This window comes from Megalopta genalis, chromosome 5 (assembly GCF_051020955.1).
Source record: "Megalopta genalis isolate 19385.01 chromosome 5, iyMegGena1_principal, whole genome shotgun sequence".
In the NCBI taxonomy this organism is placed as follows: Eukaryota; Metazoa; Arthropoda; class Insecta; order Hymenoptera; family Halictidae; genus Megalopta; species Megalopta genalis.
The window spans coordinates 30,168,166-30,193,456 of NC_135017.1; the positions used below are offsets into that span (position 1 = coordinate 30,168,166).

The 25,291-nt window shown below is 41.0% G+C and overlaps 1 protein-coding gene and 2 long non-coding RNA genes across 7 annotated transcripts in view; 1 reads left to right on the forward strand and 2 right to left on the reverse strand.

Moving 5' to 3' along the window:
• Imp (IGF-II mRNA-binding protein) overlaps positions 1–25,291 on the forward strand; it is a 157,053-nt gene that overhangs the window by 109,228 nt on the left and 22,534 nt on the right. For all 3 annotated transcript variants that reach the window (XM_033475462.2, XM_033475463.2, XM_033475465.2), the window contains exons 3-6: positions 21,774–21,947; positions 22,385–22,768; positions 22,880–23,135; positions 23,221–23,577. In XM_033475462.2, the coding sequence (XP_033331353.2) occupies positions 21,774–21,947; positions 22,385–22,768; positions 22,880–23,135; positions 23,221–23,577 (1,171 nt within the window). The remainder of the gene's footprint in view (positions 1–21,773; positions 21,948–22,384; positions 22,769–22,879; positions 23,136–23,220; positions 23,578–25,291) is intronic.
• LOC143259531 (uncharacterized) lies at positions 586–1,728 on the reverse strand. 2 transcript variants are annotated; one of them, XR_013033512.1, is made up of 2 exons: positions 1,149–1,728; positions 586–1,043 (listed from the first exon to the last, which is right to left on the reverse strand). It is a non-coding gene; the product is annotated as an uncharacterized LOC143259531 (long non-coding RNA). The 2 variants fall into 2 exon arrangements; XR_013033511.1 differs by having other exon boundaries at positions 1,135–1,728.
• On the reverse strand, positions 1,773–12,154 carry LOC117223263 (uncharacterized). 2 transcript variants are annotated; one of them, XR_013033509.1, is made up of 4 exons: positions 11,599–12,154; positions 9,137–9,192; positions 2,103–2,369; positions 1,773–2,022 (listed from the first exon to the last, which is right to left on the reverse strand). It is a non-coding gene; the product is annotated as an uncharacterized LOC117223263 (long non-coding RNA). The 2 variants fall into 2 exon arrangements; XR_013033510.1 differs by having other exon boundaries at positions 6,699–9,192.

The window sequence follows — 25,291 nt, forward strand, 5'->3', positions numbered from 1 at the left end:
TAGCTTTTATTTTAGTTTTTCAACATCGGCGAGCGATGTATCGTGGGAACGGCCGGCTTCTTGTTCCCCTCTGATGTTGCTGAAACTCGACAGCACGAAATGAGAGCTCTAAGAGACTGTAAAGTGTTTCAAACAGTCGTTTAGCTATCGTCGTTAGGGGCTCCATGAAGGGAAAGCGATAGACATTTCAATGTCGGAGCTACTCCTTTCTTGATACCCCATTGTGAATCAGGGATCGATTGTTTTACGACTATGGGCAATCCATCGCTAGTCTCTGCGCGCGTTTCTCCTTGTCCGATCTCTTCACACTTTACTTACCGGCAGCCTATTAACCCTTTGCAGTCGGGGAGCCATTTTAACTCGTGATCCAAAATAGTTTTTCCGACTTACAGTGTATCCATTTTATGTAACTCGTTGCAATAGAATTTCGCGACTCGCGCAACAGTTACAAATTTAACAGTTTCTGAAATGTAGAAGTTTCTTAAAATTATTTTGAAACGTGATATAATGTGCTGCTGTGATTTCAATAATTGTACTGCATGCTCGATAATTTTTTCGTCTAAATAACAATATCAGAAGAATAAATATTAATCGAAATATTTTATTGAAGTGTGAATGAAATTGTTGCCATTTTTTTAGGAGTTTTTCATGACGCTCCCGTCGATTGATCTGAAATCTTAAAAGAACTATTATTATGTACTGATCTTCGAAAAGGTTTTCCTTGAAAAATGCAGGACTGGAGTTGATTAATAATCAACCGATAAAAAGCACAGACCTGCACGGACCACCGACAAATAGTCCTCTTTATAGGATCATTGTCTCTGCATCGTGACAAGGTACCTTGATGAAGCGAGGCGTCACAACCGGAGCTAACTTCCCTGCGCAGAAAAAGTCTTTTCCTCTGTTATGGACAGTGACACTTAACGGTTCAGTATAGAAGAAATATCGCCGATACGAGTATGGCAGCTGCGACAACTATCGTGTCCTTGTAACATATTACCGTGCACGCTTCTTCCATCTTACTTGCCGCTGGCTCTAACAACCTAGAACGTTCGGTTCGTTTGAACGTTACAGAAACATGAAAAACCACAGCAAAAGGATCGTTCGATTTTAAAAAAATTCATAAAGTAACACCTGTACAGGGTCACCTGTTCTGTTAATTGCTATTTATTCTGCCACTGCGAACTCTATCGACGTTCGTTTTCAAGTATGCGCGAGGTCCCATACTATCGTGGATAACTCGTGCAAGGTAGTCAAGCTCATTCATTTTCTCGAACGCATTATTCGTATTACATAGCAGAAAAATATGTAAACCATGGTCAGCAGTCCAAGGAAAATATTTGAAATATTGGTGTCGTGCTACGATTCGCGTGTTCGTTTTTAATACAGTTCAAACACTGTTAACGTCTGTAATAGCGTGCAGAAAAGTTGCATTCTCGATTTTAATAGTGGCTATTTATCTGACATTAGTTTGAATTCGTATAACCGAGACTCTTTTTCTTTTGCATGATCTATATTTCAATTCAATTTTAGACCAAATTCTATTTAAACAGAGTAACTATTTCTAACGTTCTAGCATTTTATATTTTATTTGCAGCGTTGGTTGATAATTCACCAATGAACACATATAATATACATATCTGACACTCTACAGATCACGTTTAAATGCATTTAAAAGAATGCACTTCATCACATGTTTCAGTGGTTAAATTTGCAATTTTTTTTCACTCTGACATGATCGTCAATAATTATCATTATTAATTATCATTAAATTAATGATAGCTTTATTGGTTTCCTTATGGATTACAAGCGATATAGTTTCCTTAAACTACCTGTATAGCATAACTATAATTTCTCAGCTCTTAATATTCCGTGAAAATTGCTAAATTCTATATTTACCATTTCTGTCCTTCAATTCGCTGCGAATTGAATGGCTCGAACGATGGGCGTGGATAATGATACAGCAAACTGGTAGAATGATACGAAGAGCCGCGAGGAAGGCGAGAAAGGGATCAACGGGGTCTGTTTGAAGAAACGAAGGCATTGACACGCGCTGGCAGAACGTCGGCGGATATGCAAAGAGGAAATTATCACTGGGGTACCTGGAAGTGGCGGCGGCTCGTTGCGTATGTGGGAAATCGGCACCCGAGGATCGTTACTCCTTCCCCTTCTTTTGCATTGCAGAAAAGCAGATCGTTCTTGCGGCGACGGGCACGATAAAAGGGCCAATGGTGCCTTCGCGATGCGATTACGTCACTGGTCGCCGAGCCGGGCCGCGTCGGGCCGCGCCGGTTGGCATAGCTCAGCGCGCTGGTGAAATTGACGATGATTCGTCGCCGTTCCCGCGCGTTGACTCACCGCACCCAGGCCTGGGCATATTTGAAATAACATTATTCGAAATATTATTTCGAATAACATGTTGTTTTACTTCATAATTATTTAACATGCCTGCGATCATTTTTGAAATAACGTTATTTGAAATATTATTTTCAATAATGTTATTTTATTTTAGAATTATTTGAACGGTTGTTTCAGAGAATTGTTGAAATGCTTTTTGGAAATTTTGATTTGATCTAATTGTTAGCTCTTTGAGTCTGGTTTATTCTGGATAATCTTGTCAATGTTTCTGCAAGAGAAATAAAAGGACCGATCTAATTATGTAATATGATTAAACAAAAACCTTTTCAATACAACGGTTTCTTCAAGTAAAATCTTATCGTTGCATGTTATTTGGACGATTATTTATTTGGTCATACTTGAAATAAAAAAAAAAAAAATTCATTATTTGAAATTACTATTGTTTCAAATGGATCGATATTATTTGTATTTTCAAAGAATAGCATTATTAATGAATTATTTCAAATAACTGTTTCTTACTTTTATTTGTAATAAAATTTGACCAGGTCTTGTCGCTATCTCTCTCTCTCTCTCTCTCTCTCTCTCTCTCTCTCTCTCTCGTTGCTATTTCATTTCTCATTCAATTCTATTTCGTTTCTTTTTCGATTCTCTCTCGATTCTCTCTCGGTTCTCTGTGGTTTCCTCATTGTTATTTCCCTAGTCTCTGTTTCGTTTTTCTTTAGTTTCTCTCTCTCTCGTTTCTGTTTAGTTTCTCTTTAGTTACTCTTTAGTTACTTTTTAGTTCCTCTCATTTCTCTTTAATGCCTCTTTAATTCCTCTCGTCTCTCTTTAGTTACTTTTTAATTTCTCTCGCGTTCCTCCTTAATACCTCTTTAATTTCTCTTCCGTTTCTCTCTCATTTCTCTCTTGTTTCTCTCTCGTTTCTCCTTCGCTCTTCTCTCTCTCTCTCACTTCTCTGTCTCTCCGGTCTTTCTCCCTCCCGATCTCCCTTTCCTTCCTCCCTCTCTCTCTCACCGCGACCAACCGCCTCGTTTCCCTTCTCGCCGATTCTTTATCCTTTTTTATCGCCTTCTTCTTCCACGAACCGACCGGAAATCGTTGTCGCGTTCCCGGCTGCGGTTGTCGACGCCGCTAAAAGCGCCACGTGTTATACGTTCGCCTGCTCGGCGAAAGGTGGCGAACCTAATTGCGGACGATTTTAATTGATCCTACGGGCTACTCTTCTTAAAATACCGTGCGTAATCCTTGAGAAATATTCTTCAATGAACTACGCGAATGGTTGCTCTGATAACGCGAGAGAATCCTCCTCGATGCAGATTAATCATTTAACATAACCATTTTTTTTTTGTACCAAAGTCAAATTTGGCGGGCGATAACACCCGCTGCGTATTTAAATGTTCCGTGTTATTATAATTATAATGAATTATTAGAAGATGAATAATATTGAAACGGAATTTAAATAGTTCGCGTAAATTTCGTTCACAATAATTTCAATCATGTTGAGAATTCTTTTTCTGATTTCATTGTAACTTACAGGAGGATATTTTTAAATTTGTATTCAATATGAAAACAGAAATATTTTCGTTTACTTTGAAAATAAATCGTAAGGCAAGGGGTTAACAACCGATTCTCTGATAACCGATCGCGAAACACGGAATGTTGTCGTCGCAACTATATATATGTTGACACGGGATTATAGCTTTTCTCGGGTTTAGAGAGAGTAAGAGAGAGAGAGAGAGAGAGAGAGAGAGAGAGAGAGAGAGAGAGAGAGAGTAAGGTTACAGTGCTCCTTTATGCATCTAGCTTGGTAGGACCATGTTATCAGTTGTTCCGTGTGACGCAGAGTGGGAACTACTGGAGATAACGTTTTGGTATCAGTAATTGCAATAACGACTTTCACGTTCTCTTACATGTTTGTTAGTCGAATTGAATTTGCTTGTACCGTGTTTCCAGTGGGAAACTTTTTTCACGCTTTGTAAACGACGCAGAACACTTTCTGTGTATAAATCAAGGGAATCAAGGCATTTTAGAATGAAGGATTATGGCGGTTATACGACGAGGAAACTTTGACTGAGCTCTTACAATAATATTCCGTGCATTTTAATTTAACAACAGCCGAATAAAAATGTGCATCCTTGAATTGTTTCAATAAATTCGACATAACATAATTGGACGTAACAAACCTGCATTCCATTTTGACCATGAATGCACAAAATCTGCAGTCCATTCGTGAGTAAAACAATGCTGTCAGATTGTTTTCAAATTATTAAAACTGTTAAGAAAGAAAATAAATGTTTATTTAACTTCGGTTTGTTACAATCGAGGCACAGAATTAGAATTATTTTGCACAAAATCCGAGGGGTCTAGTCATAATATCAAATCTTTCGAATGGCTGTGCAATAAAAATTATCCGCAATTAGCTCTTCTTATTTATAGTATCGCAAGGAACGAATCGTTGACACCATTGGAAAATACGCGTCTCGGGAGAGTGCTTCGCGAACTGTACGAACGATTTTCCGCTTTTACCGGACCGCTATTTCGGAAACGAAAACAGTCGGCTAATTGTATTACAGGATTCCGTTGCATATCTCATTTGCACTCCACGTCCCCCGCGACGGTTTTATGCGCGCTATTACCTGCAGCTTTTTTTAGCGGAACGGATTCTGTCCGAGTGAGAGTCCGAACAAGGAAGCACAATAATACACGCTGGAAAATATCTATTTTTAGTACGCACGATAAATCACGGATCCGAGTTGGAAAAGTTCAGAAAATTCGCGCGCTGAATCGCAATGCATCCATTCATTTGCGATGCATTGAAATACATTGTGGCTCGTTTCGTTCCACAATTCCAAGAACTGTGAATTTCGGTTGTTACAATTAATAATTACGAACATTAAAAATCGTAAACAGATAAAATGCCTCTCAAATTTTCCGGGGGGATCGTAACAGTTGAAATTTTCAATTTGCGCATGAAATGCAGTCAATGTGATGTTAACAAGTAGACTGCGGATTTTTTAGAAGTTTCTAATAAGTTGAAGATAATGTAGGAATGTCCTCGATAACTGTATCATTGACACTGGAACCACTGAATCCTAAACGCGACTTTACGTATCGTAAACATTTGAGTCAAATTTGATAGTTTAATGAATACGCATCTTATGGGATTAAAAGTACATATTATAGTGAAACATATAACACGTTTGTATCGCAATATTGTTTTATTTAGTACATACTTCTAGTACATACTATTCGCACAATTTACAAGTTGATCTAACATTTTCTCACGAAAACATCGTTACAATATCAAGAATTGTAAAAGAAAAAAAAATCGGAAACCATTTCCATTAGTCGGTCCAGTGTTCAGTGCACCTCCCCGTCTGAAATCGATAGCAAAATCGTGTACCATGCCGTATAAGTTCAACCCGCGACCGCAAGAAAATGACTGTTTCCATTGTAATCGTAGCACAGCGTAATTAAATAAACCGCTTAGCCCGTCATTACAGCAATCTATAGCTTGCTCGTCTAGAATTAAAACCTCCGGACATTGTACCGGGGAAATTCCCAGTAGTAATGACGCTCGAACACCTTGTAGTGCAGCAGCGTCGTTACGCACACGTTTTCCCGTCGTATTTACGGCGCAGATACGCGGTGTACATAGCAAGCGTTGATCTAGATAAGGGTGCAGCGGAGGGGAGGAAAAAAAAACTGACAACACGAGCCACGTATCGCGGGAATCGTAATTACACGCGCACTTAAATATTTGAGAAACACTGCGCGGAGTGGCACCGATCACGAAACCAGCGGGTCAAAAGTTCGAAGGCGATGTGTACAGATCTAATTAGCACTCTTTCTCGTTCCTACGTTTACTATATTAATCCTTTGTACTCGGAAGATTTTTCTGATTTATATATATAACGATATGTATATTTTATTTTAATATACCAAAAGTAGAATTGAAATAAAAATCATCGTGTTGCTGTGAATTTTATAAGAACTAGAAATATTCTCAATTTTCATTTGTGTATTTTACACGATAACCTTACGGCACGAAAAATAAAATAATTTAGTGGATCGGCGACGTTCGACTTTTTTCATAAAAATATAACTGGAATGCGTTTAGAATCATCCATAAATCTATTTACCATTTTTGTCTGTAGTAAAGCTTCTTAACATATGATACAAATTTGTATCGTGTCAATGAGAATATTAATTGTATTCTTTTATAATTAATAAAAACAATGTGTTATATACTTCACTGTAATATGTACTTTTAATCAAGTAAGATGTATATTTATTAAACCGTCGAATTTGATTATCAGACTAAACGAACGCTGACTCACCTTCGACAGATTAGAGAAGTCTAAGATTGATTATGCATTTCTTTGTGTCCGAGATATTGAATGAAACACTCGCTCGTCTGCACGGTTCGTTTTGGGATATCTGAGCCACTGGAATCGCGATATAGGCGTGTAGGCAGTGTGCAGCGCGGCGCGATGACGGTTCACTGATTCATCGAACTTGGCAGGTGTTAGGGCCGTTCTCCGGCTCTGGTAGCAATCTTCCAAGCTGATGCTCGGCGCCGCGGCTACTCGCGGATCCTCCGGCCTCGCCGCGACGGCCAGTCAATATTATTGAGTTCAAATAAACTCCACCTTTTGTCTCACTCGGCAGTCGCGCACAAATGAATGTGTGCGGAGTTAAAAATAAAATGACCGTTTAGCGGCCCGTCTATCGAGGCCGGCCGCCATAATGGTGTCTCCGTGTGCCGGAACAGAGATTCCGGCGTTAACCGGGGCACAGTCAATTGAAATTCTGAGGCTGCATAATATGCTCGAACGGCCGATTGGTTTTTCTTTAATTCCCGGCCCGTGTCCCGGCCGTTTCTATTCTACCGCGGCTTCTTTTCTGGGCCGGTCGCGCTCATTTTCTTCTCCTCGATGCCTCGGACATGCACTTTTTAACACCGTCACCTGCCGACGATGATTTCATAGTTTCTGTGTGAATTCGCAATCTGTTACTTAATCAGTTGGCCGGTTTCGTCGAGTCTACTCGTCGTGAAGAAATGGCAACAGTCTGTGTCGCGACGAGTAAGTTAAGTTGACCCTTTGCACTCTCGAATATTCTATTAGTAGGCATCTAATTGATAATGTTAACACTACACCGTCCGGTGGCACCACGCTGGTGCCATGCAAAAACTATCAGTACCACTTTGGTGCCATTTTAAAAAACTGAAGTAACATTTGAACTATATTTCTTTTGAGTGTTAAAAGGCAGCAAACTAACTATAGCATTGTGCTTATTTAATTAAGAATTACGTACGAAAATTCTTGAGTGACTTATCTTAATTTTAGGAATTTATATTACCGCCATCTTCGAAATTTTTTTTTAAATCTAAAATTTCCAAGCTATTATGCCGGCGTCAAACAAAAGAATCGTATCTAAGATCTGCGGACGGCACAGTGTTAACACTTAACCCTACCAAGCTTTTCGATGAAAATGTAAGCTCGAATAAAAGAACTAATTCAATCGTTTATTAAGGAAGAGTTTTTCTGTAATTTCGAAGATTTGAAAATGACGGTTCGAATTGTGAATACGAATGAAATGAGATGGTGTAAAGTGCAAGTGGAAAGACAATGTTGATATTGCTATTAACATAATTATGCGCGACGCCGTATGAAAGGTAAAAATAATCGAGCAAGGCGACTGTAAGAAATTATTATTGAGGTTCGAAATACGTTCGCTGGAAACGAAATTCTGTTTTGGCCTCCTGTCTTCTGTTATAATTTATGGCAAAAATGTGTAGCTGCAATATAAAATTGCGAGGACATAAGAAGAATTTGACAATATTGTTACGCTGTTCTCAGCTTATTCAAATTATTTGAGGAAACAATTTATTTTTATTTCATTTCTGGTTCTTGCAATCATCTTGGAAAATTTTTTATTTCGCATAGAAATTATAGTGTACGTAGTATACTTCATCGTCCCAGCTACAATCTAATCCTTTATTCTAGAATTTAATCGCTATCTAACAGGAAATCATACTTTTAATTGCAGTCGATTATCTCGGAATTCTGACGAATTTATTTTCAACTCGTAAAGGTGACTAAGAAAGAGACGTGCACGTTGCTTCTGCATTTTGCTAATTACTAAAGACAATTCTCATTGTGCATTGTGCACTATGAATCATGATTTTTAGAATTTGAACATTTTTCTTCGGTTTATTTCAGTCATAGTCATTTCATCGTTTCTCGCGCCTTCTCCTTATCCATCACTGTGTCAAGGACACAGCTTGACCCAGTTAGATGCTCTGTAAAAGGACATTCTGCCGCCATTAAAAAATTGTGTTGCGTATGTGATTCTGACCCTGGTTAAGATGTTACATGGTCGTTCCCTCTACCTCTATTATGGGAAAGAAATTTAAACTATACCTACGCGATTGTTAATAAAATAATTAAAAGCTACGTGTCGAACTAATTTTATTCTATTTACAATTATTATCTTCTTCGTAAAATCGAATATTTCAAAGAAATAACAAAAACGATTCACTCAATTAACAGGAGGGATGATTAATTCGTGTTTGACCTTGTATTTAGAATATAGCAACGAATAATTTATTACTAAATTCCCTGCAGTATATAGAAATTATTTGCACCAATTGTTCTCTTATCATTAGTTCAATCGAAACTCGGATGAGTTTTGAATAAACTTGTCCTTACCGAGTTCAATCGGTTCAACTGAGCGGGGTCACACTTGGGTCGTATTCGTTCATGTTACTCACCATTCCTTGAACCAATCTTACAGCTGGATAGTGAGTCTTCGAAATGGAATTCCAATCTGAAACAATCAGACATTATCGGAGAATTGAATCATGCCCACCATGTTACGTATGGTGTGCACGATTCTAATAGACATGCGTGATTTACGACTAGTATGCAAGCATTATTTCCATTATTTCACATAAAATTGGTATTAGTTCGAATGTGGACGCAAATACACAGAGAAGACAGACAAGAACGTTCTGACATAACATAAATCGGATTTCAAGTTCAACATAGATATATCCTAAATTGTGTTCAAATATGAATTTATATAAAATTATATAAAAATACAGTTTCTAAATGATTTTATAAATTTAGAATAAAATTTAAATTTATACAAATTTAGAGTAAAATTTAAATTTATGTACAAATTTAGAGTAAAATTTAAATACGACTTATAAAAAGTTGTATATAAACGATTTCGTATAAAAAATATTTTCAAGCGTTAAAATAATTCCAGATTTATTATTGTTTTACCGGTCTTTACGAAATAATAAGAATTTAAGTATCAAGGGACCGTCGAAAATTGGAAATTCAGAGTTTCTCTCGAGCCACTGTGCGCAGACGAGCGAGATCTTAGGTGTGTCATCCACCTTTGTACAGTCCCGCGGCTTTCAATGAACGCGCGTACACGCGGCACGAGACTTCCTCGTGTCGTTAATAAGTCGAATGCTGAGTCACAATTTCCAATACGCCCACCAGCAGCCGTTGCGTTTCGAATCGCCGCCAGTCCGCGACATCGCAATCGCGCGAGATTCGTCCTCTCGCCGTGCATTTCTGTTGCCGCGGTTTCTTCAGCACCCATTGTTCCCCCGGTTAAAGGTTCGCGCGTGCTGCAGCTGTCCATCGATTCATCGAACCCTAGCGATCCGCGCGACGCAGCCCGCTTCGATTCTCCTCGTGAATTATTTGCAACGCGATCGAACGCGCTGCGTACGAACTATACCTCGGCATCGACTCGACCGTCGGTTCTCCTATCTTGTGGAACTAACGGAGCACCGGGTCACAACCTGGACGGCTGTGAACGATAGTCGAACTATAATTGACCAGTAATCTGAACTTGATTCGATACTTGGTTCAACTCTACTCAATGAATCCTGAACGCAATAGGAATTCATTCGTGGATCATTCGCCGATCGTTCACGTCGACGTCAATTTATGCTAACTACACAGTTAATTTCAGTGCCGGGTAAAATTAAAAAGGGTTATGGGAATGTTATTCAAATCGTATTATTTCTACTCGCATTATAATCATATTACATATTCGTGATCGCATTGTACTTATATTACTTGTAGCACTCGCATTATACTTATATTACCTGTATTCACATTATACTCGTGTTACTTATATGCTCGCATTATGCTCATATTAGAAATCAAATTTTTTTTTCATAAATACTACGAATTAGACGATGTGGCTCTCTCTCCCGTGCCAGAGTAAACATTGAAAGAGTTAAACACGAAATATTTATGCTCGCGAACGATTTTCTCGCATTTTTCTCGGCATCGCAAATCATAGTAATACAAAATAACATTCTCGAACACGCGAATCTGTTTCATGTCATCGAATTGATTTTCCTGCGATGAAAATGGCTGCTGCAGATCATGCAATCTTTTTAACATAAGTAACTGGTTTTGCGAATTGACTATTCGCATTCAAGGTCACTGGTTAGATTCGAGATTGTTTCATAGCGTTGCAAAAGCGCAAGTCACGCCGGTGTGCCGTGAACAGCGTGTAACATAAATGTACGGGGACTATTAATATTTATGGATAATATTTATGGATTAGGAGCAATTCGATAATAGATACGTTCCGACAGTGTTCATTTACGTCGCTTGCGAAACGCTAAAAATCGTCTATATTCGACTTGCGTGCAAAAAGAATTTCGAGTCTAACGAAGTTAACTGATAGCATGCCTGTGAAACTTTATGCAAATGCACTTGTGCGCGTACAAACAGAAAATGATGAATGTGAAAGAAAGAAAGAAAATGTAACCACATGAAGCGAAGTAAGAAAATACAATTTTCACGGTATTCAAAGGGATTCAAAATTGCTCTGATGGTGAAAAGAAAATTTAGGCGTGATTGTCGATAGACTCGGATGACGAGGCTCGGGTCCATTCGGACCCAGAGTCTAAATATTATGTATATTATATACATAATATTATATACTTATTATTATGTATATTATATATTATTGTTATATAAAAAGTATCTTACAAAATATGTTGCAATTATTTTCATGAATATATCGTATATTTTCGTGAACGAAATCTGCCGTTCGAGCGTTAAACAGCAACATATTCTGTCTAATTATTAATTCTAATATAATATATATCATTTATTATTATTATATATCTAATAATTCTAATATTAATATTCTATTAATTCTAATAAATTAGGAACGTAAAAACATCCTTACGTTATTCTATATTCTCTCCAATTCGGTACCTCCTCCGGTCATTTTCCCCATAAATGCAAAATCGCATCGCTTACCATGATCTTTAAGACCACCGAGCAACATCGAAACGAGACGTCGCCGACGAGTCAAGCCGACGGAGAGCGTCACTGGCAGTGCTGGCAGTTCGGTTACCGTTTCGCCGATACGGCGACCAGTTTTTGTCGGTCGGTTTTCCATTGTTAAGTCACCGGTTGGCGCGTTATCGCGGACGCAGGCGCATGCACCGAGTAGCACGTATGCACTCGCATAAGCACGGGGCTCGCGCTCGCGCGTTGTCCTTCTCCACCTACTTCTTGATCACGGTAGCCGTGTGCACCGCCCCACGCGGCCTCCGTAGGCGCCGGAACGGTGCGGCGCAGCTTTCTCGGGGACCCGGGGATAAGTTAGCCTCGAATCGCACGCGGCGCCGCCGTTGCAGCCTGCAATTTGCAGTCGGTCCGCCACGCACTTCGGACGTCACCGTCCCGATGCACCGCGTCCCGTTGCGACTGCACGCGACGACGACGACGGCGGCGGCGGCGGCCGCGACTGATTCTCGTGCCAGGCCACCGACGATGTAATTGTTGCGCTTCTTTCTCGTTCTCATCCAATGACGTTGTCGGACACCAGTCTCGACCGATCCACATTATTACCAGTTCTCTTTTGTAAAAACTCTCGTTACCGAATCAGACGTCGAATACTCCCGAGTGTACAGTCCTCGACAAATGAAGATGTCTAATATGATTGTATCGTTATTTTTCAAATTGTAATTGTCGATTACGAGACACTTTTATCGAAAGTGGATACGCGTTTAATCGTTTGCACTCGAGGCTGTTTCAACAACAAAATGGAGACATCTGTTTCAATCTAGGCATAGGAAATTCAACCAGTTGGCTTACAGAAGCCATCTCTATTTTTTTAAAATTTACAAGGAAAACGACTTATCTTTTTGTTGCAATCGATTTAGACAATTTTTATTTCGCATCAAAATTCGCGGTCTCGAAAACCAATAACTTCATAAAATATGAAAGTTTATTGAATATTGTCTATCGAACTGCGAATTCGATTCGCTTTATCAGCTCGGAACCCCGTTTTTCTGACACCGTAAAGAACGTTTCAAGCCGCTCAAAAATATCGCGAGATATTTTGTATTATCCGGCTGTGCCTTGCTTTTATCGCGATTATTCAACACCGGGAAACCCGATAAATTTCCCCAATTTGTAGCATTTTTGTTCGGACGTTTTAGCGCGCGGAGTCGGTGAACACGATTCTTATTTGCACGCCGCCAATTAACATACCCATTCGAAGGCTTCAACGATTTGCTTAACGAAACGCATTCGTTAACCGGCGTCCGAAGTATGTATTTTAATTTTATTTTAACGCAGATAACGCACGAAGCGGCGAGATATTATCGGGAAGTTAGTTTCAAGGATCACCGGTATTCGGTAGTCCTGTAATTAAGCTGCATTACAGCAGTATTATTTCATATTAATTGCATCACAGATAACGAACATAAGTTCGTTAACTGATGGAGATCGATCGTTTAGTTTGCTGAATTCATTTAATTACAGAATTCATGATTTTTCGTATGTCACGACGTGTAGATTGGTATCGCGAACGTAACTTTATCGTCGATACTCCGGAGACGATTATGCGAGCACGTGTATTCATGAATGAATCCTCAGAAGATTATACCTACACGAATTCAATCTGTCGGCTATTTGCAATCTTCATTACAGCATGCAGACAATTAAAGGAATTTCGATCGTACACGTATCTACCGATTAGATACATTACAGTGTGTAGGTGTAATATCGATGTGCGAAAGATAAGTAATCTACGATACGTCTTAGAAGTGCAGAAAATCCGTGTAATTCCGATCAATATCTTTTCTAGAAATTTCTTTAGCCCGCGAGATATCGAAATACATGTCGCGCCGGTATCGACAAACGCAAACACACGAGACACAACGGTCGCAGAGAAATCGAGGCGCACGGTCTCTCCGGGGTGACGATAAACGAAATTAAAAAATATCAACGCGCCGGCATTTTTAATGATTTCTGCAAAATCGCGGAATTTCTAGCGGAAAAATTTCCTGGCGTGCTCGCACGATAAAGCGGTAATATTTTTATCGATTCGCGGGACGAGCGTGACGCGCGTTTTAACTAACATTATTACAAATGTTGGCAACAGCGTTCGCCGGCTCGCGGTGTTAATACGCTCTCCCGCTGGCTTCGATTAAACGTGCACGCTGCGAAACCGCACGATATTATCGATGATAACCGGGAAGCAATTTGTTTCTATTCGCGGTGAAGACATTCTTTTGCTCATCGCGAACTTCTATCATCGATCTAACAAGTTCCTCGACTTCTGTCGAGAACGCTGGCTTGTTTTCACGGCGACGTCTTCGAAATAGTCGCGTTCTCGTCGACCCGGTTCTCATTTTATCGACATTTGTTGGATTTACGATACGGGGAACTGATAATATCTCTTTCGACTACCACAAATATTTGATAAAATAATTTTAACATCAAACGAATCGTTGGTAGACCGGGGTTCGTCTATTTTCGTCACTCGTGTCTATTCACGCATCCGCGATATTCCGTTTATACGTTTTTTTCACATTCACTGATTTACATTCAAATCGTGTTTGCAATGAAACAATTACAAACTGTTTTGCAAGATTGTGTTAACTAGGCTGCGGATTTCATCGATTTATCAGAAAGACGAGTAGATCAAATATAATATCTCCTTCATTATGTCATCCTACATTTAGCGTTTCTTGTAGTAATTCTACTTACGTATATTTATTAATATATTATTAATATCTTATATTATAATTATATATTATATTATATTATATTATATTATATTATATTATATTATATTATATTATATTATATATTACTAATATCTTATATTACTTATATTATTAATATATTAGTATATTTATAAACCAGAGGCTATCTCACTCGTCAATAAATAACTGTAAACATACTAAAAAAATTTCACCGAGTGTATTACAACGAGTTAGATACGGTAAAAATTTCGTACATTATCTACTTAGCATATTTTACTAAATATGCTGGAGACAATTTTTATTTTCCATAAAAATCCGCTCGATTTTTATCGAGACACAAAACAGTAATCGTTGTATAAACTTCCGTTGTTTCTTTCTCGAAAACTTATCGGAGACCGTTATATATCTCTTAAAAATGAAATCCAGTATGTTGTACAAATATCGTAAGTACAGATTACGAAGCGTAATCCGATCATCTCGTTCAATCTTCTGCAGTTTTCGATAGCCTTATCTGTTTCCACGATCGATATACTGACATGTTTCTTCACGGTTGCCTTTCAAGTATTTTCGTATTCTACAGTTTCTTGTGACCCTATAATATCGGGTATAATTGCACCTCATGCGAGTGGAAACTATTTCGCATTTGTGTTATAATTAGACTGCAGACCTTCGTGCAAAAGAAAGATTGTTTTCGTCAGTTGTGAGGAACGGAAGCCATCGGATATTTTGTTCTTTCTTTGACAAGGTAAACGTGAAACATTAATACTCTTAAATTTGTTTAATACTTTTTCAACTCTCATATAATATCTACTCATTTTTGTCATAAATACAGTCCAATCGTGTAACTTAGAAACCAATCAGTGTAGGCCCATTGACCTTAAAATTGAGATAAACAAGGATTTCGCAAATTGCTTAAAGATATTAATATTTTATTATTTTATTTGATCTTGTTTATAGTCACTTGCTGCTATGTACAGTTTATTCATGAAAAAATTAATTGTATTGATTTAATGGCCAAAAGATCCTATGGTAAAGATGTGTTTAAATTGCGTAACTCATTTCCCTGAACCACGAAATTATAACATACTTTTTCGGTAAAGAAATTTACCAAAAAATTCTCACAGAAACGTTCCTGAAATCTCGGTAACTGCTAAAGAACAAATCAGAAATATAATTTTCACCGCTGGAGAATAAATCGGAAACTTTCGGGGGTAGTTTTATCGTCGAAGAGAAATAACAAAAGGCAGAGTATGCAAAACAAAACGAACAACCGAAAAATTCTGCTGGCCGCATCTCCGAAATGGGACAGTAAACATCGATCCGCGCGTATAAAAAGAGCTGGCACAATCGCATGAAACGCTGGTACGCGGGACAAGAAAGAGCCCGCTGTAAAAAAAAGAGAAAGAAAGAAAAAGAAGGAAAAAACCGAAAAAAGGCAACGATAACATCGCACAATTCCATAAATTTCGAACAACGGGTCCAAAATTACCGCGAGTTTCGTCGATGTTATAGCCCCGCGAAAAAAAGCGACAAGCATTGACTGTGGGCATACAAAAACCTTTAACAATCGCATAAAACACTTACGCGCTGGCAAAAGAAGAAGGGGCGGGGGGGAGTCGGCCTATAAAAAGTGACGATAACGCGGTACAATTTCGCAAATCCGATACCGGAGGGACAACGGGGAATTACCGTAAACTTCGGTCGCCGGTTATGTAGTCGCGGGGAAAAAAAATGACGGGGTATCGATCGGCAACAGGGCGAAAACTCGCCCCTGTAGAAAAATGTTCGAGTTCCCTGGCAGTTGGTTCCGATTAGCCGCGGCGAGGATCACCGAAATTATCATCATCTAGCGCCATTCACCGGGAGCGCGTGGTGTGCGCACCGTGTGCACGGCGTTGCACACGCGGCGTGCACACTCGCTGCGCACGGTGTGCACGCTGCACACGCGTGCGGATCGCGCTCGTGCGCGGGTTACACGGACGTTACACCGCGGCCGAGACGCGAACTTTTCTCCCGACGCTCACACGTGAATGGGAAAAAGAGCTTACTCGTGAACAGGCGAAAGAGCCCACCGAACACAGAGACATCCGTCGCTCTCGCGTACAACCGCGCACGCATTCGAACGCTTGTCTAATGCGACGGTGGTGGTAACACCCCCGCGCGGCTGTGTGCGCGCGTACGCGGTGCAACCTTTATTCGGCGCGGCTGCAGTTTTACCTCCTACACGTTTTTGTCGCGAATCGTGCGCATACTGTATATGTAAAGCCACGCTACTGGCACGTACATGCCACTTTCCCTTTTCAAAATCGATTTTGGCGCCGTGCGCCCCGCCGGCTCAGTCAACGATGTCGACGCTCCTCCGGCCAGGGCCGTGCACACTTCCTCGAACGCCTTTGCTCTCCTCGTTACAGTCTTTTTTTTTCTCTCGTCGAGCCCCAATTCTGCTCCCATGTGTGCGCACCCACTAAACATACGTTTCGATACGCAGTTCTAATGCGAATTCGGATCGTACTGAAATTCCGATGCATTATCAATGCGAGTTTTCTTCGTTGAATTCACTTTCTTTTCTTCAATTTACTTCGTCAAAGTTACTTTTTCCATTGTTCTTTTCCTTTCCTTTAAAGGTATTTCTGTATTCATTTTTGAAGGTCTTCTTTGCTGTTCGGATACACGGTGCAGGCCGTTGTAATCTGGTACGCGTTTTTTAAAGCTTGATTACGATAGTACGATAAACCGTGTAACAGCTCGACTGCGAATCTTCGTGCGAAGTAAAAATTATTTACCACAATTGTAACGAATTAAAGTGAAACGGTGACTTTGTTTCCTTTCTTAATTGACGTTGGAAATTGAAAAGGACGTAAAAGTATCCTTAAAGTCTTCTTTCACTGTCTTGTGTTACACCTGCTCAGTTTTGTTCTACGCGCATAAAATCCGCGGTGCAACCACAGCACAACGATTTAAAGGATAAACACGTTGGATCGTCCTTTAAAGCTTAACAACCCCTCTGCCGTACTTTGACTAGTCAGGCCCGGGGTGGTGATTTCTAGTAACAACCTGTTACGTGCGAATATTATTCCGTTCTTTTAAGTCGAAATAAAATTCTGTCCTCTTGGCATCAAGATTTTGAGGCGCTCAACTAAATGTAGGCGCGTAATAAATGTTTCATTTTCTTCTAAGACATGATTACCATCAGAAAAAGTTCTGAGCATTTTAACCGTGAGGAAAATGATATGGTAAGGGGTATTACCATATAACAATATATGTTAATGTAAATATCAGTTTAGCGGAAAGATAGCAACAGTTTAGAGGGTAGACGAGTATGGTTGCTTTTAATGCCTAATTATCACAGTGCGTTGTGCTATTATCATATTATTATTATTATCATAAGTGTGCATTTGGTATATGCAAATATCAGATGAAATTTGTTGTACAATAAAGCACACAATATTGTTGTACTTGGCGATTGCAAGTAGCAGGCGAGCTTTTAATAGAACATTAAATAGAAATTTTTAATTTTAATACATTCTTGGTAAAAATTCAGATTGTAATTAATGTTACATAGAGTTGATATCGACTGTAGTGAATTTTCATTATGAATGTACATTATAATAGAGAAGTTTATTTATTATAATAGAAGTTCAAATTTCAGTAGATCTTCGATAGATATTTGAACAGAAAATTTTAATTATAATAAATTTGCAATAAGAATTTATATTCTAGCCGGAAGATGGTAACAGTTTAACGGGAAACGTAGCAAAACAGTTTAGCGCACGAACTAGGATTGCCAGGAAAGAATAGGCTAAAAACGAGCGTTCGGCAGCCTAAGCATCGGTAGAGAGCAGGAAAGTGGAAGCGGATGATAACGAAGGGGTGTAGCTCGTTGGGCATCGAGAGAAAAATTCGGCGCGGGCGCCGACAGCTAATTACCCCCGGCCGTTTGGGGCAGCGCGCAAATTCGTTCCATTTTTACGCGGCAAGCGACGCGCAACGAGTCCCAATTCCCTTCACAATTAACCGCACCGCATTACGACCCTCGAACTTTTCGTCAACTACCCCCTACCCTCGGCTCCGTCGGAGGAGCCGATGCTCGCGTCGTGTCCGTCCGAGTCCATTGGCTCGTTAAACGGGGAAAACAGGAGGCGGAACAAGGTAGACGAAGAAAAAAGAGTCCAAAAAAGGTGTCTTAAGCGAGATCAAAAGCTCTTCCACGGGGGTGACCCGTGGTCTGCGGTCGTCGCGCGTCCATCCCTGTCGGTATCTGCCTCGAGCCTCGAAAAGAGCGGCTCCGCCTCTCTCTCTCTCTCTCTCTCTCTCTCATCGTATCCTCTCCACCCCCTCTTTCTCCCACCGCTTCCTGTCTCTGTTCTTCTGCTTTTCTGCCTCTTCCTGTGTCTGGCCGTCTCTGTCTGTCCCGTGGCGACGCTACGCACGAAAATACCGCCTTTCGTTAAAGGTGAACGGACGAAATCGCGAGTTACACGTGCGTGCAAGATCCGACGAGGGTGATGCGTCGGCGGGTGTGCAGGGCAAAGGAAGAGGAGAGACAGGGCCAGGCCAGGCCAGGCCATGGCTGCTGGTCAGGAAGGGTAGCGAGGGAAAGAGGCGCAGAAAGGGTTGAGGGTGGCGATGGCGGTGGCGGTAGCGGTGGTGGCGGCGGCGGCGGCGGCGGCGGTGGTGCTGCTGGGCTGGCTCGTTCGTTCCTCCGTTGGATAGCTGGAGAGGGAAGAAGAGGAGGAGGAGGTGGAGGAGAAGGAGGGGGAGGAGGTGGTGGGTCTCGTGCCGGTGGAGGAGACGGACCGCGCGAGCCAGACGAAAGCAACGATATCAACGTCTCCCTCGCGCACTCTCGCATGTAGACCTCACACCACCGGCTGGGTGCCGCCGAAAATCCCCAAAAGCACACGAAACAAAGGCCTGGCTCTGCCCTCCCTCTATCACCCTCCGCCTCCTCATCCTTTGGTTCTCGCAGGAACCACGTAGCACACGCGTGCACCACGAGCAGCAGCCCCTCTCTCCGCCGACAGAGACACAACGACGACTTCTCTCCCTCCTCCTCCCTCCTGCTCGACCGCGTGCTATCTTCCTCTTTTTTTCCTTTCTTTCTTTCTTTCCTTCTTTCTTCCTTTCTTCTCCTCTTTTCCGAACCGTGCGCGACCGGTCTCCGTGTGCAAGCGGCCGGTGGCCATGTGTTGGGACGTGTGGGTGTGTGTGGCAAACGCGAGCACGTGCACGTGCACGTCGAAGAGCTCGCTTCGACGAGCCTCGAAGCTCGATAGAGAGCTGGAACCGCGGAAACCCGTTGTTCCACGGTAATTGTTCGGTTAAGGCTTTTCGGGGACTGGCATTAGTTCCGTCACGTGAGTCCACCGCGCGCCACCTTTTGTCCGCCCTTCTCTGCTACTCGTGGACTCGATACTCTCTACGCGCCAGATTTTACACCGATCGCGCGACGATCGACCGGCTTTTTCTCCTACGAAATCATCCACCTCTCCGTTGTCCACCACCTGCGAGACAATCCTTCTGTTTACGCCGACGGACACGAGGGAAACATTCTCTCGGAGCTTCGTACGACCATATTACGGACGGTCGACACCGCGGGGCGTTTTAATTATAGAACGACGCGAAAAGTAACGAACGCGGACGGCGGTTTTCCGAATTCGTGATACCGCGTTTCTCGCGGCGTCTCTGAAGAGATATTGAACCGTTCGCATCGTTCTGCGCATTTATTTTGAGACTGACGTGTGAAAATATCGGTGACGTATTTTCGCGTCGGTCTGGTCTAAATCGAAAACCCGAATGACGCAGACGCGCGCAGCATTTCGTCGTTAATTTTCTAGATATCTCTGCAGATCATCTGTTTACGCGTTCGAATGTTGCACAGACTTTTTTGCAACTGTTTTTTTTTAATACCTTTCTCCCGCGTCTACGTTGATCGACGCTTCTTCGTTCCTGACTTCGTCACAGTGGAAGCAGTTAACGCCTGCGAGAGCAAACGAGAGAACTGTATTTGCATTTGGTAAACACGTGGTATCCAGACTGTGAACAGCTTTTTAGAATATGTAATATTTGACGAATTCAAAAGCGACACAGAGGATCTATTTCTAATCGTCGAGCTTTCATGCAACGATTACATTCCACCGTCGCATCTGTCTATTTGCATCGAACGCTTTCCCGACAATGTCAACGACAGGCAACGGACGAATTCCGTTCACGCGTTATTAACGAGACACGAAAAATCTGGCACCCTGTAAACACGCTGGATAATCTTAAACGCGATGCGATAAGGCTCGTGTAATTACGTAATTACGTAATTACCTATCCGATTGTATCCGCAAATTCTGCACAGGATGCGCCGTTAATTGATACAAGGGGAGCAGAATTAACATTTAGCAAAAAGCAACATCGATGGATCGACGGTAATGAGACATCCCTGTTCGCGAGCGGAGAGAGAGAGAGAGAGAGAGAGAGTGAGAGGGGTGGGGGGAGCTGCTTTTAATTACCGTTCGAAACGTACGTTCGACGGTATTGCGATAAGAAGCTGTGCATCACGATTAATCTCCGTGTCTTTAACGAGCTGTAATAATTGGCCGAGCAGGTCGGTCGGTGCGTTTTCTTCAAGGTTAGTCGAAAGCCCCCGGCGCTGAGTGGGTCGGCGAGCTGAAAAATCGATATGTACGAAAGTGAGAGTCTCAGCCGTTTCACCCTCCTTTTCGTTCTCCGCGCTCCTCGTCCTCTTCTTACTTGCCATTTGGTTCATTCATGTTGCGTTGCGTCAGGGCCGTGGCTCCTCGTCGAATCGCATGGTCTCGCGCGCCTCCGACCATAATACATCAATTAACGCCCCCGAAACAATAGGCATCGATAACCCAGCAGGAATATTCATTGAAAATTCGCTCGCTCTGTTGAATCGTTCTTTCAACATTTTCACCATTTATCCGAACATTGCAAACACACCGTGAAAACTAACGATATAACATATAAAGTAAAAAATTATTTAAAATATCGAAGGAAATGTTTATGTTAACTGTGCGGTCTAGGGCCGCGAGAGTCCAGTATCGAAAATTTTGTCATTCGACGGCTCCGCTTTTGGATACAGTGTTTGTTCTTATCATAGAACGCCGTGATATCGGAAGAACTTTAGTCCCGATAGCCGAGATAAGACGACCTATTTTATTCTGTACAATAAATAATATTCCTGCATCACAGTATGGCTGGGCATTCGCGTAATTGAGAACCGTAATCGTATCGTTGAATATCTATACACACGTTGATCCTTTATCGATGTTTAAAATGACAAATCTAGTATACGTTAACTGTCGAAAAGCATGCTAATTTTTGGTATTCTTCTCTTTTTCAGTGGCGCCGGAACGAAAGTTCTCGCAAGCAATTTTCCTATTCACACCCGCGTGGAGGATATAGAAACGTTATTCGGAAATTGTGGTCAATTGCAGTCTGTCGAGAAGCTTTCATCACGTGATCCGAACACGCAAACAGTTCTTGTTGTCTATGAGACGCCAGAACAAGCGCAGCAGTGAGTAAAATCGTACTCTTCATCGCTAGTAAAGCCAAACGCGTGCGAAACTAACTCGGCCGAACCAACGGGAACATAATGTGTCGGTCGAACAGTCGTCGTCGATTGTGCGAAATTTGAATTTCAATGAAACAGAAAAATTGTTGAGATTATTGATTCCTCGATCGCATTCTCCTTCTACCAAAAAGCTTCTTTCACGTACCGTTCCGTCGCGAAACTGCATTTTCCAGTCGTGAAATTCCGCAACGACGTCCAGCATTTACGAATCAACTGATTGGTATGCTCATTACCAAATGTGTCACACTCTTCGCGCTTGTTTCACCGGCAAACGTGCCATCGGCACCGTTCGGACACGCTCGCGGTCCTCGGCAGGGTCTAAACAGAGTGTCCTACATTCGAGCATCCATAATTCACGAACATTTTTTTCCCATTTATAGAGCCGTGAGCCAGTTTAATGGCCACGAATACGAGGGCAGTGCGTTAAAAGTGGAAATGTCTGCGGCGGAAAGCAGACGTAGAGGACGGAGCCAGCGCAGCGGGGTTGCCTACTCCGGAGTATCCGGTTCCGGAAGGCAGACGGACTTCCCGCTTCGTATTCTTGTACAATCGGACATGGTGGGTGCCATAATCGGCCGTCAAGGATCAACCATACGACAAATTACACAAATGACCAGAGCCCGCGTTGACGTCCACCGGAAGGACAATGTCGGTGCCGCTGAGAAGGCAATTACCATTTACGGTAATCCGGAAAATTGTACGAATGCTTGCAAAAAGATCTTGGAAGTTATGCAACAAGAAGCAAACAGCATAAATAACAAAAGGTAAGAACGTCCACGCGTTAACGTAAATTTTTGGAGGAACACTAAATCCATCTCTACATCTCTTCTTCATTAATCTGGTCCTAAACAATTTCTCGTTCTGTCCCTTGATAGCACTGAGATCACTCTCAGGATCCTTGCTCATAACAACTTAATCGGCCGAATGATCGGGAAGGGCGGTACCACAATCAAGAGAATCATGCAGGACACGGATACGAAAATTACTGTGAGCAGCATAAATGACATCAATAATTTTAATGTCGAACGCATTATCACAGTGAAGGGTAGCATCGATAACATGAGCAAGGCCGAATCGATGATCTCCAATAAATTACGTCAAAGTTACGAGAATGATCTCCAGGCATTGACTGTGAGTATTAACATCGTAGTTGCTAGACGGAGAGAACTTTACGATACGGTGAACGTGGAGCTAACTTCGAATGATTCTGTTCCAGCCACAAAGCACAATGTTCCCGGGTCTTCACCCAATGGCCATGATGTCAACAGCCAGCATTGGCTACAACTCTCGTGGTCCCGCTTTGTACGGATCGGGTCATATCCCGTATCCGTACCAAGCAAGCTTGCCCACTCAACAGGGCGTCCCCGCTGCCGACACTCAAGAAACTGTATTCCTTTACATTCCTAACACTAGCGTAGGCGCCATTATCGGCACCAGGGGTTCATACATCAGAAACATGATTAGATTCTCCGGAGCGAGCGTGAAAATTGCGCCTCTTGAGCAAGACAAGCCTGCAGAGCAACAGACTGAGAGGAAGGTGACAATCGTTGGATCGCCGGAGTCTCAATGGAAGGTAAGCCGGACGCGATGATACTACTTGCAAAATCAAGTTTGTGCATACGATGGGAACAAGGAAGAGTTTTAAACCTTTTAGTGCCATGCGAAAAAGAGGTGCCTATGCGAGAATAACCGACCGAATTTCACGGTTTTACTAGGGTTTGGGAAAATGCTCATAAAAACCAAACAAGAAACAATATTTACGTGATTCAAAAAGCTGTAAATTAAGGACGAAATAGAGAGCAAAACAATGACACTAGATTTTCTATATTCATTGAAAATTATATAAATAACAAAGGTATAAAAGATCATAAAGAAAGTAAAAGTCCAGTTCTCTTTTTTACAAAACGTATTTGCACATACAAAAAGTCATCCTTTCATCATAATTTCATATAGATCATTTATGACAAAGTATATACTTTGCATTTCTGATCTATTTTGTAACAAGATAAATAATATTACATAACAAACATAAAAAATAACTCGAAGGTACATGGTAAGCGCCGGACGGATTATCTCTTCCGAAATATGTAATTGTTATAGGTAATATAACATTGCTGAAACAAAATTGTTGTCATAAATATATTTGTGATATAATTTTGCATAATACTTCATTATAATATAAATATTTATATTTATATTTATATATTATAAATGTGTAAAATTTTGATATTATAAAGCGCTATAAGGCGCGGGCCGATATATCTGCTCTGGCACTTCTCGCCAGTGCAGCAAAAGCCGATATATCGGCCTCCGGCACTAAAAGGGTTAAGGTGTGCTTTGCTTTTTTGATATGTTGCGGAGGACCAAAAAATAAGGGATACTTTTTTTTTTTTATATTGGCACAAGTCTATTTTAGATGGAATACGAAAAATCGTTTAAAGATTGTTGAAGGATTATTATTAAACTTGTTATAAACTTAATTTGTAGAATATCTGGGTGAGTGAATACTGCTCTTGTCATCAGTCAGCCTTGACACAGGGTAAAATACAATGCATATTCCAACAAGTTATTGCATGATAAGAAATTAATGAGCATATGATCGTCTACCTTTGGTGAGGGGTATACCACTCCCGACTATGATAAACTACATTTACTTTAATAATGGTCCATCAAAATCAAGTAAAGATTATTTCTTGACTTCCAAATGATGACGATTGTTACCCGTTGTCTCGCTTGTTATACACTTGATAACCTCACATTTTTGTTTTATTTCTTACACTTTTACTTTCAATTTGCACTTTCAAAAATAATTTAATACATATCTTTTTTGAATAATATTATTCTTGTTAACGAAGCATGCACTTATTCAGAACACAATTTTCAAGAAATAATGTTTACTTGAATTTGATCGGCCCCTATTAAGGCAAATGTAATTCACCACAATCGGGGGTGGTTTACCCCTCGGATAGGGTGGAAGGTCATAAATACACTAATTTGTTATCAAACAATAATTTGTCTGAGATTTCTTCAAGATGATATGAACTCTTTGCAGGTTTCAAATCTTTTAAATGTACATTGAAACGATTAGGGGTAGTTCACGCCGTGTCAAGGGTGACTGACAACAAAAGCAGTATTCATCTATGCAGATATGCTACAAATTAAATTTTTATAACGAGTTTGATAATAATTCTTGAACTAACTTTAAACGATTTTTCGTATTCCATCTTATTAACTTCGAGGGGTGGTTTCTCCCCCTAAATATGAGATTGAGTCGGTATAAAAAAATA